Below are 17,838 nucleotides of genomic sequence, written 5' to 3' on the forward strand. Positions count from 1 at the left end.
AATGGGAGAGTGAGAGAGAGAGGGTGAGAGAGAGAGAGAGACAGAAAGAGAGAGGAAGAAAAGAGACAAACAAATAGAAAAAAATATAAGATGAGTGATATTAAAATCTCTCTCTCTCTCTCTCTCTCTCTCTACACGTCACCACACGACACCTCATCACCACTCTAGCCAAAGTGAAGGATAAAAACATTACTCAGGGCGGTAATCTGTCTCCCCAGGGTCACACAAGCTAACGTAAACACCCTCCTTCTCCTCTCCCTCCTTCTCCTCCTTTCTCGTCTTCCTCCTAATCCTCCTCCTCCTGCTGCTGCTTATGAAAGATGATGATTATGGCTAGTTATATAATTTATTTTTTTTTTCCTGCGCCACAACTGTATATATGGTGGAGTATGGGGAGATAATATGGTTTTAGTCTGTATGTGTGTGTGTGTTTGTGTATGTGTCTGTATGTGTGTGTCTGTGTATCTGTGTGTATATGTACTGTGTGTTTGTGTGTCTGTACCAGTGAATGTGTGTGTGTGTGTGTGTGTGTGTGTGTGTGTGTGTGTGTGTGTGTGTGTGTGTGTGTGTGTGTGTGTGTGTGTGTGTGTGATGTACTGTGTGTGTTTGTGTGTCTGTACCAGTGAATGTGTGTGTGTGTGTGTGTGTGTGTGTGTGTGTGTGTGTGTGTGTGTGTGTGTGTGCTTCAATAAAGTTAAGGTGGACTACTGCCTCTCGTCTCCTGGCATCGAGAGCCGAGTCTTCTTCTTCTTTTTCTTCTATTATTTCTTTTTCTTTTCTTTTACTTCGTCGTTTCGTCTTCTTGTCCTTCTGTTTCTTATTATTGCATCATCTTTTTCTGTATCTTCATTATATCATTCTCTCTCCCCAAGTCCGGTCTTCTCAGTATGATAGCCACCACATTAAAATATCCACGTTTATGTGGCATGACGTGTGCTGATTGTTGCTCTCCTAAGGACAGACGTCACGGAGGGTAAGGATCCAATCAGTGAACGTCATGCCCCATAAACGTGGATTATACCTCTAAATGACGTTTGGTTTTGTTGGAGGTGAGAGAGAGAGAGAGAGAGAGAGAGAGAGAGAGAGGAGAGAGAGAGAGAGCCCCTCATCACCTGGACAACTGATTCATTAACTCTCAGGTAGAGACACACCCCAGTAGGTCGCAATTTTGTTATTTTAATGAAATGGATTTTCAGGTGAGAGGAGAGGAGGAGGGAGGGAGCTTAGAGGAAGGGGGGGGGCGAAGGGGTGGGGGGGGGAAGGGTGAATGAGGGAGAAGAAAAAAAAGAATGAAGGGTGAAAAAGAGTTACGCTAAAGGAGAGAGAGAGAGAGAGAGAGAGAGAGAGAGAGAGAGAGAGAGAGAGAGAGAGAGGCATACATCACCTGTTGTATATATCGTATAAATCATTAATAGTCTAACTATTTTCTTTATAAGTAATTAATTCATGCCAGATGCGAGCAGCTCTGTCATATACCACGGGATAAAGTCAATCAATAGCTCTCTGGGTTACCGTAATTACTCCTCACCTGTCATTACCTGTAACAACAACGAAAAAAATATTGAACTGATGAAAGATAATTGGTCTACTTATTTTTTTTTTTTACTTTTTTATTTTTTTTTTACTTTCAATCTTTTGGTATTTTGACTGTGGTAAGGCAATAATTTAATATACTATAGGACTAGGCGTCTGTCTGTCTGTCTGGGCAGCCAAAACGGCACAATCGTTTTTCATCAAACTTGGTGGAAAAATTGCAAAAAAATCGTAGAGTGGAACAAACCTGGTCCCATTAATTAACCATGTTATTTACGATAAAACGATGCAAGTCTACGGACTTGGCGCACCCTAATTAACCATACAAGTCTACGGACTTGGCGCACCCTCATTCGCTGTACACTAGCCAAGCACGAGCTTTCAAACTTTCACTGGGCACGAACGTGCCCGCGATCACTTGTGTGGTCTATACTCTACGGCCCAGTTAGTGTAGGGATATTTTAGTAGTATTATGGTCTAGTTTCCGCTCTGGATAAACTTGGATAAAACCTCAAGACGGCCATTATATCACTCACCATCACCCCCACCACTACCACCCCCACCACTACCACCACTACGTCCCTTTATATTCACCCACGTGTGTGTGTGTGTGTGTGTGTGTGTGTTCTATAAATACACATGTTGATAATCACCTCATTATAAACTACCCTAAGACAACACTAACGAGGCCATTATAATCGCACAACAACAACCATAATAATAATAATAATAATAATAATAATAATAATAATAATAATAATAATAATAATAACCTCATGACTGATGTAGATAAATCCACAAAAATAACAAAAACCTATTAATTAATCCAGGTAAAAAAAAATAATCTACCTGAGGTCATTTTAACTCCTGGTAATTAACCTGAGGGAGTTAACCTTAATCCTCATTACCTGAACTAATTAGCATAATCCAACACACACGATGCATATATGTAATACACAATCCATGTTTTCTCAAATTGTGGAATAACAAAATGAAGATAAAAAACATCCTAATCATCCTTAATTATCTGAGGAAGTTAAGGTAATTCCACCTCATTATCTAGACTACTCGTTATAATCACTCAAGTTATGTTACATCCTTCAAACTGATTATAACTTTGTACTGTTTATAATGACAGAATACCAGGAGGCACTGTTGAGGATTATAATATACAGTTAACTATTTATGTAAGTTCGGCTCTCCCTCTGAACCACGAACTACGAACCATGAACCTCTAAATACGAACCCTGAACCATGAACCACGATCCTCGAACTACGAACCATTAACCACGAACCATGAACCCCGAACCACGAACCCCAAACCATGAACCACGATCCCCGAACTACGAACCATGAACCACGAACCAGGAACCCCGAACTACGAACCATGAACCCCGAACTAAGAACCCTAAACCACGAACCCTGAACCACAAACCCTGAATCATGAACCCCGAATCCGAAGCATTAAGAATAGAATCATGTATCTCAGTCAACTGCTTCAGGTTCACGAGTCGGAATCTCGGGGTTGGTGGATCAGGAGGAGAGGCGAACGGACTTTAGTAGTAGTTGACTGTTGTACGAATCCACCTCAACAGGAATGGTCTTTATAGCCTAGCCTAGCCTAGCCTAGCCTAGCCTAGCCTAGCCTTACCTCTCTCTTTGTTTATCAGTGGTCAAGGAGCCTCCCATCCTAACCCTCCTGACGATCTTTTCAATAGACTCCTGCCTCTCCCCACCCCCTGGCGGTAGGTCTTGCTAATGAGCCTACACCTCCTGTCTTATGAAAGCCAGTCACCTAAGGATAGTACCCGAAGGAGTTACCGTAGGATACTTTTTTAGGATAGTTAGTTACCATAGGAATAGTTACCTTAGGATAGTACCTGTAGGAGAGTTACCGTAGGATATTTATTTTAGGATAGTTACCTCTGGATAGTTACCTTAGGATATTTACTGAAGTAACTGATAATGATTTGAAAGGATTTATTTAATGAAAAAAGAAAAACGCCAACATGAACATTCTCTTATGAAAAGCTAATTAATAAAAAATGAATCCATCAAATTTTTCATTCAATTCGAGTAAAAAAAAATTGGCATACGAGAAATAATTATTACTGTGTACCGAATGTGTCTGTTTATTATGGTCAGGTCAGGGTCTATATGTATCATCGCCTCTGTCAATAAAACACACACACACACACACACACACACACACACACACACACACACACAAGACGAGTCCCACCTGTCACAACGCCATCATTAAGGTAGTCAAGACAAAACACCACTGTGTCAGAGGCAGTGGCGAGACACAGGTGTAACTCGTTAATTAATACACCTGTAGCTACACTTACACCTGGAGACTAATCCTAACCTGACCTCTAATCTAAGCTGAGTTACCTGTAATCTGAACCTAAACTACCTGTAATTTGACCTAAACTAACTGTAATCCGACCTAAATTATCTGTAAGCTGACCTAAATTATCTAAAATCTGACCTAAACTACCTAAAATATGACCTAAATTACCTGCAATCTAGCCTAAATTACCTGTAATCTGACCTAAACTAACTGTAACCCCAACATAATTCACTTCTAACCTAACTGAACTAACCTAACCTAACCTAACCTCAGCAAACCTAACCTAATCTAACCTACCCTGAAACTAGGTCACATAGGTACAGAGGCCTGGCAAGAGCAGTATGGATACAGTACACTGAACCATGGATAAACAAGGACTGAAGTGGGATCGAACCCGGGACCATTACAACCAGACACACCCCCCCCCATTCTCCTTAGCCTCCCTATCACTTCTCCCCGTCGCCCCTTCACCCAATTCCCCAACCCATTTTCCAATTCCTTTCACCCTTCTTTCTTTCCCTCTCCCCCTCATCATCGTTTAACGTGTGGCATTACCGTCATGTGTATGCGTGCTGTCCGGCCATGAGGTACAGAGGAAGACAGGGGGGAGAAGAGGAGAGGGGAGATAAGAGGAGATGAGAGAAGGGGGACTAATCATCATCTCTCGTTAACATTGCTTCATGCACCTGATGTCAGTTTCAAAAAATCCTAAAAAAAAATAAAATAAATAAAACGAAAAAAAAATGAAAATAATAACTAAAACCTGATGTCCGGGTGAGGCGATGTGAGCAGTGGATAGGTGAACCTGTACCAAACGTTCTTGACAAGCTGTTTTAAAGAACGTCAGTTAGTTTGAGTTACCTGGTATAGACTGCAGGTGATTGTGTTTTTCGTAGCTGCTGTGTTGTCTAAATTGAAATGACGTCAATCGATTGGTCTATTTTGGGGGGCTTGTTTACCATATCTGTACTTGTTCCTGTACTTGTTTCTACCTGTGAGGGAAGCATGTGTGTGTGTGTGTGTGTGTGTGTGTGTGTGTGTGTGTGTGTGTGTGTGTGTGTGTGTGTGTGTGTGTGTGTGTGTGTGTGTGTGTGGTTGCCTGGGACACGGAAGATGAGAGGTGAAAGCTCCCAGTTATCGCGGCACCTACACATGGTATCTCTTCCTCCCCCACCTGCCCCTCCCCACCTGCCCCTCCCCACCTGCCCCTCCCCCCTCTCATGGGTAATATCATCGCCGGCTAACATCAAGAGGCCGGCGATTGGACGCTTTGTCAGCCAATCACACCGCGCCGAGCGTTCCAACGGAGCTAATCAGCGTTCTTGAAAAGTTTTTTCCACGGACCAATCAGAGTGGATTACGCTCGGTGTTTTTCATCCCCAGCTCGACCAATAACAGAGGTGGTGAGGCTCTTCATAATGGCTAGCGTCGTGCATCCTGGGTAAAAAATACACAAAACTAACAAAAAAAAGAACAACAATTACCTGACCAGTGACGATGATCAACACAAGTAGATAAAAATAAATAAATATCTTTCTGTCTGATCTGGTGACGGTACAGTACCTGGCCTATCCCGTCCTCCTGTAATGTGGCTGTCTGTCTATCTATCTATCTATCTGACTCAGGTTAACAATGCTTGACAGACAGACAGACAGACAGACAGACAGTATATAATATTATGTAATTCACCTTAATGACTCTTGGTACAATCTAACGCAGTGACTTGTTGCTCTCTCGTATTATTCATTTCACACACGGTACACAGATACACACACCAATACACACTTACACACACCAATTTACACACACTTACACACACAAACACGACCCACTATTACAAACACTAAGAAAACAACAACAACAACTAAAGAATATTTTCCCTTGGCGGTCTCACTTAACTTCTGTGCCATGGGGGGGGGCCTCAATTTCGGGCCAGTGTTAAATCTAAAGTTAACTAAGACAGATTAACATTAAGATATAGTTTTGTGTTTTTAATTAGAGTTAAACACGAGTACATTACGGGCTTGGCAACTTAATGTTAATCTTTACTCATTCTTATTAAAGAGGATCATGTAATAAGTGGTTTCCAGCTAAAGCTTATATGTTTAAGCTGATTTATGCTTTGTAATGATCACAATAATAATTGTAATAGTATGAATTATAATGTTACCAGTATGATAATGACGATAATAATAATAATAATAATAATAATAATAATATGTAAACACCCCCTCACTGACGTCATTTGGTCAGGTGTTTAATGATTTATACCTAGTGTGTCTCTACTAGTGTGCCCCCCCAACCAAGCTGGGCCCAGTCAATTATATCTGGTTAATGTTTCCATCACTATCACCATCATCCTCACCATCACCCATCACCACAAACCATGACCCATCAATATCACCATCATCACCCATCACCACAACCATTACCCATCATTATCACCATCATCCCTCACCATCACCCATCACCAGCCAACCATTACTCCATCACTATCACCCATCACCGTCACCCATCACCGTCACCCATCACTATCACCCATCACCGTCACCCATCACCGTCACCCATCACCGTCACCCATCACTATCACCCATCACCGTCACCCATCACCGTCACCCATCACCGTCACCCATCACCAGTTCCTCTACTCAACATCTTTCCTTCTGTTACTTTATGTAATTTATTCTCTTTCTTACCTCAGTAAATGTTTGTAACTGTTTAACTTCTTTTATCTCTCTCTCTCGTCCTGAACATTCCCTTTATTGTTGTTGTTCTTGTTGTTGTGTTTACCAAGTAATTAACGGTGAGAGCCTCCGTGTGCCGGTGCTCTTAAACGCTCACTTCCCTCACCTGTCTACTCTAACAGCTGCTAACTCCCTCACTGTCTCGCCTCCATTGTACACACATAACTTTCTCCTGTGTTAAACACACACACGTCTCTCTACATATTTACATTTATTTACTTTATTGCAGAAGTTCCTCAATGTATGGAATTCCAACACACTGGTACGTAAACACAGTGTAATGATGCCGTCAGTGTATCCCCACAAGTGTGCAAACTTGACTGCCAAACAAGATGAAATTCTCAGCTGAGAATATTTCATAGCTGTGTGTCCCGGTGAATGTTACTCCCTCATGAGAGACAGCCTCCGTCTGTAGTGTCTGGGCCAACACTGACGGTGACCTCACTAACTCTCACCTAATGGATGGATACGGTGTTCTTGGCCGACCCCAAAATGTTTTGTCTCAACACCCGAGTTATCCTTCTGTGTATTGTGTTGTGTTGTGTTGTGTTAGTTACTTATTTACGATGTTGTTGTTGCTGAACAACGCATGGAACTTATTAAATGTGTGTGTGTGTGTGTGTGTGTGTGTGTGTGTGTGTGTGTGAAATGAAAATCCTAGTTATTATGAATCTAATGAGCGCTGACTTTATACAGTATACACTGCACTGTTGTATTACTATTACTGCATGACTGATCACTGTATCACTGCATGACTGATCACTGCATGACTGATCACTGTATCACTGCATGACTGACCACTGTATCACTGCATGACTGTATCACTGTATTATTGCATGACTGCATCACTGTATGACTATCACTGCATAACCATCACCACTATATCACTGCGTCACTTTATATCTATTTCACCACTACACTGCATGACTGTGTCACTTTATCACTGCACGACTCTATCACTGTATTACTGCATGACTATCACTGCATGACTATCACTACATGACTGTATCACTGCATGACTGTTACTACTTGACTGTTTCACCACAATATCACTGAGTCACTATATATTTATATACTGTATATATTTCACCCCTACACTGCACCACTGTACCTCCCTACAGCATTACAACACTGCCTCACCACAGCCAAACACACTTATGTAAAATTGTTTCACGTTCCCACTGTATCCCTGTCAGTGTTAAAAGTAGAACTAGAATTAGAATTAGAACTTTAGTGTTAAAATTAGAATTAGAATAAAAATACAAATTTAAATCTGAATATAAATTAAATCTACAATTAGAATTAGAAGTAGAAATTGAATTAGCTTTAGATACGGGAAAATAATAACACTCACAATAACAACATAGTGAAGATAACAGTGATTAGTAAAAATAATAACAATAATGATAATAATAATAATAATAATTCCCCTTTCTTGTACTCCCTTTAACACATAATACATAACAGGATATCTGAAGTCAACACGAGAGATTCTGCCATCACTTACAAGTCATTCAGGCTGCTGCTTCTGCTGTTACCTGATGTCTTCTATAACCGCCACACACACGCACACACACGTTACCATCACCCATCCCCTCACCAGTTCCCCCATCCCCCATACATCACTTAATACCCCTTTCTCTTCTTCTACTTCACCCCATTATCATTTAGTCACCTTAGCTCTTTTACTTATTCATGTCATTTAGTCTTAATTCTCTTTCTTGTTTGTAAACGTTTGTAACTTTGTAATATATTTCTGTATAACTTCTTTTATCTCTCTCTCTCGTCCTGAACATTCCCTTTATTGTTGTTGTTGTTGTTGTGTTTACCGAGTAATTAACGGTGAGAGCCTCCGTGTGCCGGTGCTCTTAAACGCTCACTTCCCTCACCTGTCTACTCTAACAGCTGCTAACTCCCTCACTGTCTCGCCTCCATTGTACACACATAACTTTCTCATGTGTTAAACACACACACGTCTATCTACATATTTACATTTATTTACTTTATTGCAGAAGTTCCTCAATGTATGGAATTCCAACACACTGGTACGTAAACACAGTGTAATGATGCCGTCAGTGTATCCCCACAAGTGTGCAAACTTGACTGCCAAACAAGATGAAATTCTCAGCTGAGAATATTTCATAGCTGTGTGTCCCGGTGAATGTTACTCCCTCATGAGAGACAACCTCCGTCTGTAGTGTCTGGGCCAACACTGACGGAGACCTCACTAACTCTCACCTAATGGATGGATACGGTGTTCTTGGCCGACACTAACACCCAAAATAATGATTTGTGTGCCTCAAAGCCTGAAATATTCTTCCACATTTATCTTATTTCAATTTCGTACACGTTTTAATATCAATAAATTTTTCAAACATTGCATGAAATGTCCTTAATGTATGTGTGTGAAGAGGTCCGATCTCTGTCTGCATGGTTGACCCTCACCTTAATCAGCTGGAATACATGGTGAAAGTGTAGGCCGGCCGGGATGGACCCAGGCCAGCTAATTAGAGGCTTTGTGAAGTCATGACAGGGGAACTGAAAACAACCGGTGACCTAAAAAGACCAAGAAATACCCCCAGAGGACAAAGACAAAGATATAAACAAAAAGGGCAATGTATCTCTGTCACACACACACACACACACACACACACACACACACACACACACACTACTTCAGAAAAAAAATTATTGTAATAAATTTAACTTTCCGTTTTTTTTGTAGACAGATATACAATTGTGCCCCTTGAGTGTATCACCTAAGCACTGTATCACTGTATTATAACTCCTTCACAGTATTATTTCACTGTCTTACTATATTACAGCTTCAATGTTTGTATGTTTCACTGCATCCATATATCACTGCATCCATGTAACACTGTACCACTACACTATATGATGGTGGTGAAGGCTGTGAGGGTCATGGGGGGGGGGGTGTTCATGAGAGAGCTTCAGGTCGTAATCTCTCTCTCTCTCTCTCTCTCTCTCTTGTTTGGATTAGCAGTGATGAGTGACAAGAGTCGAGTCAGGGAAAGAGGGTGCTTACTGTTGATGACTGATGGCGGTGCGTGTACATATGTGTGTGTGTGTTTCCGCAGATATAGTCAGGTGTGTGTGTGTGTGTGTGTGTGTTTAGGAAGGCTTCACTACTTGGGCTTCTAGGTGGACAAAGTGGCCTCTCATGATGGCCATGTTATTATCACATCAGCATCACAAAGGCTTCCCTAATTAACCTCTCGACTCATCTCTCGTCTGTCTCCATCTGTTTCTATAGCAGCAGTAAAGCTCACACACCCGGGACTGGTGGCTTATGTCAAAATCAACAGAAAAGACAAAGAAAAAAAACATTACCGCTAGACGAGACCTCAAAACATATTTTCTTAAACACCAGGAGGAATAAAAAAAAAAAATAGCATTCTCCTCACACCCAGTTACCCCACACGACACCCTGCTAACCTAATACTCTTTTCAGAACGGCGGCGCCTCTGGATCCACCCCACCATCAGCCTTCTCCAGGAACAAGCCTCGGAGTCGCTCCCTCATACGCAGGTCCTCCAAGAAGGCAAAGCAGCAAGTCCGCGACGCCCAACCAGACGATTGCACGCTGTCGTAACCCTTCAGAGACGTCAACTATCACCGCCAACAAGGATATGCTAGGATATCCATCGAGTGTAAGGATGTTTAGAGACTCGGGATGTTAGGGTGTAGGATACCAGGAGATGAGGACACCGGAAGAATCATAGGACAAAGAGACTAGGATGATCGGAATAATAAGAGACGACGAGGAGACAAGCGTAGCCAGGATGATGGAGAATTGAGAGTTGTGTGACAGATGCTGACACTGTCAACTTTATATGGTTTCTTGTAGACGCCTTCGGGAGTTGGGGGCAAGTACCAGAAGCCTTTGGGAGTTGAAGGAAAGAAGTTAGAATTGAAGATGAAACAAGTGAAGGTGTCTTGGACTGAGAACAACAACAACCACTCGTGTGATCCTTGACGACAGCAGGACAAGTGAAGTCAAGTGAAACGAATTATATTATTCTTGGAAATTCGGGAAGTGAACGCTAATAAGTCTTGTCAGCTTAGACTTGTGAAAAGAGAAGAAAGTTTAAATTATTTCCCGAAATTTTTAATCAAGGAGAGTTTGGTGATTAACGGAGGTGAGGAGGGATCCATCTCAGTGTGTGTGGGGGGGGGGAGGGGGACGAGGACCAGAAACCCTCTTATCCTCAACAGTGTGAAGACGATGACGGGATTGTTGCACTATGATATTGACACGTTAGGAGATCTGATATCTTAAAATACTCATATTTTTTTCTCAATAATGACTCGTATCGTGATTGTGAAAACTAAAGAAAGGTGAAAACTTGAAGGTATTTGTAGTTGAGACTTCGTAAGTAGGAGAGAAACAGACAAGATATATTCTTATAGTAACTGTTCACTTCTGTTCTAATATATTAAGGGTTCATTTTACAACTGATGTTGAAATACGCCAATAATACACATTTCCCTGATGGTTACACTCACCAGCTTTGATATCGTCGAGAACACGCCACTTTCTTACCGCTAGTTGTGATCTAGTATACTGTACACAAGAGGGACTCTACACAGCGAGGCAAAGCTCAAATACTTTAATTTTGTCGTGGCTTCGTTGTAAGCCTTAAGTTAACATTGAGTGTAAAAGTTAGATATATTATCCCTTATGTTTGTGAGCATCTGCTAGACATCCCCGTTTACTGTAGTTTGTGATGTAGAACAAAAGTGAAGTTGTATCAATGCTTTTATAGTTTGCATATTTTCAAATGTGACAATGGAGGAGTTTATTAACTTCCAGTGTTGTATAGATATGAAGAGTGATCTATATATTGTTTACCATTGAAATATATAAAATTTTGTAATGGATAAGATATACCTACTGTAGATAAGTTTTTGTAAAGTAGTAGACATGTTAGTATCCGATGACTGTACTGTACTGTACTGTAGTGTACTGTACTGTACTACGCTGTACTACGCAAACACGTCAGGTGCAAGACGTCCAAACTGTCAAGAGTTTCACTATAACCATTCCCAGCGAGCAAATATGAATGTTAAGTGACACTATTGACTTACGTGTGTGTGAGTGAGCGACCTAGTGGCGCCAGTGTTGTGATGCGGCAATATTATGAACTACTGGGACGACATACATATGTATTTATGAGACACCACAAGAAAACGGAGACTTTTATGAATGACAAAAGAAACTGAAAACAGAGAAGGATAAATATAAGAAAGTTAATAACGCAAATATATGTTTCTAAATGCCTTGTTGATCTTAAAGCTGTGTCTCGTCTCCATGAATTCAGACCATTGTAAAACGAGTTGTTTTTACGACAAAAAGCTTTCCACAACAAGAAGACTCCTTAAGTCTGGAGCTGAGACCAGGTGTGTAGCGACGGCCAGGTGTGTTGGCGTGTCAGCAGAGACCAGGTGTGTCAGCTGAGACTAGGTGGTGACGAGGAGGAAGAGGAAGGAAAGATGGTCTACAACGACGTTCGGGCAGGGAGGCAACCACAAGAGGTCCCTTTACAAGTTCCTTTTCACTCAAGGACACCACCGGACTCTCACAAGGACACCACCGGACTCTCACAAGGACACCACCGGACTCTAACAAGGACACCACCGGACTCTCACAAGGACACCACCGGACTCTCACAAGGACACCACCGGACTCTAACAAGGACACCACCGGACTCTCACAAGGGCACCACCGGACTCTCCTGGACTCAGCTCAAGTACTTTACTCCATATATTGCTACTCAGTGTCGCTTCAGTTCCTGTACTCAGCTGCTTGTTCTGTCACCCACTTTTATACTTTGAATTCATTGGGGTTATATGATCTCTCTCTCTCTCTCTCTCTCTCTCTCTCTCTCTCTCTCTCTCTCTCTCTCTCTCTCTTCAACGTAGATTATGTTGATGGGGTGCAAACCCCATCACCACGAGGTACCATACTTGAAGACCATCACCAAGAGGTATCATCACCAGAAGGTACCATCACCAAGAGGTATCACCAGAAGGTACCATCACCAGAAGGTACCATCACCAAGAGAGTACTCACCAGAAGGTACCATCACCAGGAGGTACCATCACCAGAAGGTACCATCACCAGAAGGTATCATCACCAGAAGGTACCATCACCAGGAGGTACCATAACCAGAAGGTACCATCACCAGGAGGTACCATCACCAGGAGGTACCATCACCAGGAGGTATCATCACCAGAAGGTATCATCACCAGAAGGTATCATCCCCAGAAGGTACCATCACCAGAAGGTACCATAACCAGGAGGTACCATCACCAGGAGGTACCATCACCAGGAGGTACCATCACCAGGAGGTACCATCACCAGGAGGTACCATCACCAGGAGGTACCATCACCAGAAGGTACCGTCATTAAGGTACCATCATTTTAATCAAAGAGAGAGGAGTAATTATGATATTGTACATGTTTTTTTCAGCTGTAAAATAACTATATACATTATAAATATTAATACAAACAAATATATATATAATAAAATTAAGCAATATTTTGTTTTGAGAATTAAAAGTGAGAAAAAAAGTTATTATTTATTGTCCTGTAGTTAAGAAATTTCAGTGAAAATACAAAGAGGCGAATTCAGGAATATTTTTTAAGAGAGGGAGAGGGGATAGGGGGGAGGGGGAGTAGGAAGGTAGGTATCAATGGTAGGAAAGAAGTCCTCTAGCCTCTTACCTGCCCCTTACCTATCTCATACTCCCCTTACCCACTCCACAACCCCTACTCACCCCTTACCCACTCCACAACCCCTACTCACCCCTTACCCACTCCACAACCCCTACTCACCCCTTACCCTCCCCCTTCTCTCACCTTACCCCTCCACAACCCTCACCCCTTACCCTCCACAACCCCTCTCTCACCCCTTACCCTCCCACAACCCCTACCCCTTACCCACTCCCACAACTCTCACCTTACCCACTACAACCCCTACTCACCCCTTACCCCCCACTCCCCTAACTCTCTGTCTTGCCTCTGAATCCATCGCTAGAATATTTTTGTCCAGCTTTCGTTTTCAATTGAAGGTGACAAGACCATAACACTACCGCCACAGAAAAAAACAACATTAAGAAAGAATAAGAAAGAATTTGTTATGTGTTTACGCCAGGCAGTGACACCTTAACATAACCCGTCACGAGACAGACAGACAGACAAACAGACAGACAGACAGACAGACAGACAGACAGACAGACAGAGACAGACAGAGAGCTAAGGACTACCCCAAACAAATTAAGTATGAACAATAAACTTACACATGAAATTAGACAATGTAATTTACTCTACATCCATAAAATGAAAATAAATTTACATCAAGTGAGACATAAAAAAAAATACTGAGGGATAAATAAAGGAATTGAAAAAGACAACAGAGTGAAAAAGAGACGAAAGAAAGGGATAGATAATGACGATAATTGAAAGAAATAATAATAATAATAATAACACCCACCCCCACAAACATACATACACACATAAACACGAACAAATCGACCAGTTTGATAACCACAGTGACCTCTCATGACCCCTGACCCTGTGACTCCTCCCCCCTTGACCAAATTACCTGTCGTGACCTTTTCAAATCGACCCTTCCAAAATTATACACCTGGTGAGGTTGACACGACAAGGCTTTACAAGAGTGATCGACAGACAGACAGACAGACGGACAGACAGACAGACAGAAAGACACAGAGACGTATACAGACATGCACACAGATTGACAGACACCGACAGACAGACAGACAGACAGACAAACAGACAGACAGACAGTCCCATTTGGTCAAGGGTAACAAAAAATAAATTACCCCAGTACTAATAATGATATAAATTTAATTATATATCAAAGAGAAACATTGGATTTTTTTTCTCTAATTGTATTCTACTCTGTTTAGTGTTATCGTAATTTATTTACTTTATTCACATTTTATTTCATTTTTGTCTATTTTTACATTTTATTTAATTTAAGTTTATTCTATTTTATTTCAATTTATATCTTTTTATTTTTCATTTTTCATATTATTTCGCTTTATTGTATTTTATTTCATATTATTTCGCTTTATTGTATTTTATTTCACATTATTTCGCTTTATTTCATTATATTTTTTTGTCTCTCGGCGGATGGAATACAAATGGAATTACGTCTCTTTTTTAAAACTGGGTCAGATGGTCCTAGAAGAAGACAGAAACAGACAGACAGACAAACAGAATGGGACACGTAGACAGACACAGACAGAACAAGAGACAGATACACAGACATAGAAAAATATGATAGAAAATGCGAAAGCTGAAAAGAGATTAAGACAATGAAAAGGAAGGAAGAAAGAGAGAACATAAACTGCACGAATAGATAAAGAAATAAACAAAGGAGGAAAGTCAGAAGGAGAGAGAGAGAGGAGAGAGAGAGAGAGAGGAGAGAGAGAGAGGAGAGAGAGAGAGAGAGAGAGAGAGAAGGAAGGGTGATAAGTTTGGGACGGGAAAAGGGGTCGTCTTTTGTAGCCCTTAAGGAACCCTGAGGTGGGGGAAGAGGAAGGGGACGAGGGGGGAGAGGGAAGGGGAAGAGGAGAGGAAGAGGGAGATAGGGAAAAGGGGAAAGTGAAAATATGAGAGGGGTCGAGATAGGGGAGTATAAGATTGAGAGGGGAGAGAGTAAAGGGAAGATGGAAGGGTAAAAAGGGACTGGGAAAAGGTAAAAGGGGTGGGAAGGAGGAATGAGGAGGGTGGAAGGGGGAAGGGGGAATGGGGAAGGGTAAAAAGAGAGAGAAAGTGTAGGGGAAAGGAGTGAAAGGGGACTTGGAAAGGGTAAAGGGGGACTTGGAAAGGGGGAAGGGGAGGTGGAAAGGAAGAGAAACAGGGGGTGGGAGGGTGCCGGAAATAACAGAGAAGGGGCGAGATCAAGCCTCCCTAACCCGACAAAGACATTACCCAAAACTAAACAAATTCTCTCGTTATCCAAGAATTATAGAAATAACAACAACAATACCAATACCACAACATTTGATTCATTGACACACTACAACAACAACAAATAGCTTGACACATCACAACAACAACAAATAACAGATTGACACACCACAACAACAACAACAACAGATTGACACATCACAACAACAACAAATAACAGATTGACACATCACAACAACAACAAAATAACAGATTGACACATCACAACAACAACAACAACAACAGATTGACACACCACAACAACAACAACAACAGATTGACACATCACAACAACAACAGATTGACGCATCACAAACAACAACAATGTAACAGCTTGACACATCGCTAAACAACAAATAAATAGAGATTGACACCAACAAATAACAAATAACAGATTGACACACTACAACAACAACAAATAGCTGACACACTACAACAAATAAATAACAGATTGGATGCATTACAATAACAAATAACAGCTTGATACATCACAACAACAAATAAATAAATAGATTGACACATATCACAACAACAACAACAACAGATTGACACACTACAACAACAACAACATTGACACATCACAACAACAAATAACAGATTGACACACCACAACAACAACAAATAAACAGATTGATACATCACAACAAATAAATAACAACAGATTGACACATCACAACAACAACAACAACAACAGATTGACACAATTCACAACAACAACAACAACAGATTGACACACCACAACAACAACAACAACAGATTGATACACCAACAACAAATAACAACAGATTGACACACCACAACAACAACAACAAATAGATTGACACACACCACAACAAATAATAACAACAGATTGGACACACAATCACAACAACAACAACAGATTGACACATCACAACAACAACAACAACAGATTGACACATCACAACAACAACAACAGATTGACACATCACAACAACAACAACAGAAACAAATAACAACAGATTGGATACATCACAACAACAACAACAACAGATTGACATTATCACAACAACAACAACAACAGATTGGATACACCACAAACAACAATAAATAAACAGATTGATACACTACAACAAATAACAACAGATTGACACATCACAACAATAAATAAATAAATAGATTGGACACATCACAACAACAACAACAACAGATTGACACATCACAACAAACAACAACAGAAACAACAACAACAGATTGACACATCACAACAACAACAACAACAGATTGACACATCACAACAACAACAACAGAAACAACAGATTGACACATCACAACAAATAAATAAACAACAGATTGGATACACTACAACAACAACAATAACAACAGATTGACACACCTCACAACAACAACAACAGAACAACAACAACAGATTGACATCACAACAACAACAACAACAGATTGAGACATCACAACAACAACAACAACAGATTGATACATCACAACAACAAATAACAGAAACAAATAAATAACAGATTGACACATCACAACAACAACAAATAAATAGATTTGACATACATCACAACAACAACAACAGAAACAACAAATAAACAGATTGACACATCACAACAACAACAACAACAGATTGACACACCACAACAACAATAAATAAACAGATTGACACACCACAACAACAACAGATTGACATGATCACAACAACAAAAATAACAGATTGACACATCACAACAACAACAACAAATAGATTTGACACATCACAACAACAACAACAGAAACAAATAACAACAGATTGACACATCACAACAAATAACAACAACAGATTGACACATCACAAATAAATAAATAAATAGAAACAATAATAAATAGATTGACACATCACAACAAATAACAACAACAGATTGACACATCACAAATAAATAAATAACAGAAATAAATAAATAACAGATTGACACATCACAACAAATAACAAATAAACAGATTGACACAATTCACAACAAATAAATAACAACAGATTGATACACCACAACAACAAATAAATAACAGATTGACACATCACAACAACAACAAATAACAGATTGACACACACCACAAATAACAACAAATAAATAGATTGATACATCACAACAACAACAACAACAGATTGACACATCACAACAACAACAACAACAGACGATACATCACAACAAATAAATAAACAAATAGATCACACTACAACAAATGGGGAATAA

The 17,838-nt window shown here is 40.5% G+C and overlaps 1 protein-coding gene across 5 annotated transcripts in view; it reads left to right on the top strand.

The window, feature by feature from the left end:
• LOC121871197 (GTP-binding protein Di-Ras2-like) overlaps positions 1-11,674 on the top strand; it is a 104,248-nt gene extending 92,574 nt beyond the window's left edge. For 2 of the 5 annotated variants that reach the window (XM_042373369.1, XM_042373370.1), the window contains 3 exons: positions 6,863-6,895; positions 8,646-8,678; positions 10,106-11,674. In XM_042373369.1, coding sequence (XP_042229303.1) covers positions 6,863-6,895; positions 8,646-8,678; positions 10,106-10,246 — 207 coding nt within the window. In that variant the 3' untranslated portion in view covers positions 10,247-11,674. The remainder of the gene's footprint in view (positions 1-6,862; positions 6,896-8,645; positions 8,679-10,105) is intronic. The other 3 variants (XM_042373371.1, XM_042373372.1, XM_042373373.1) reach the window with 3 other exon arrangements.
• Positions 11,675-17,838: the final 6,164 nt, after the last annotated feature.

The sequence above is a fragment of the Homarus americanus genome, unplaced genomic scaffold, assembly GCF_018991925.1.
Source record: "Homarus americanus isolate GMGI-L3 unplaced genomic scaffold, GMGI_Hamer_2.0 scaffold40565, whole genome shotgun sequence".
NCBI classification, from domain to species: domain Eukaryota; kingdom Metazoa; phylum Arthropoda; class Malacostraca; order Decapoda; family Nephropidae; genus Homarus; species Homarus americanus.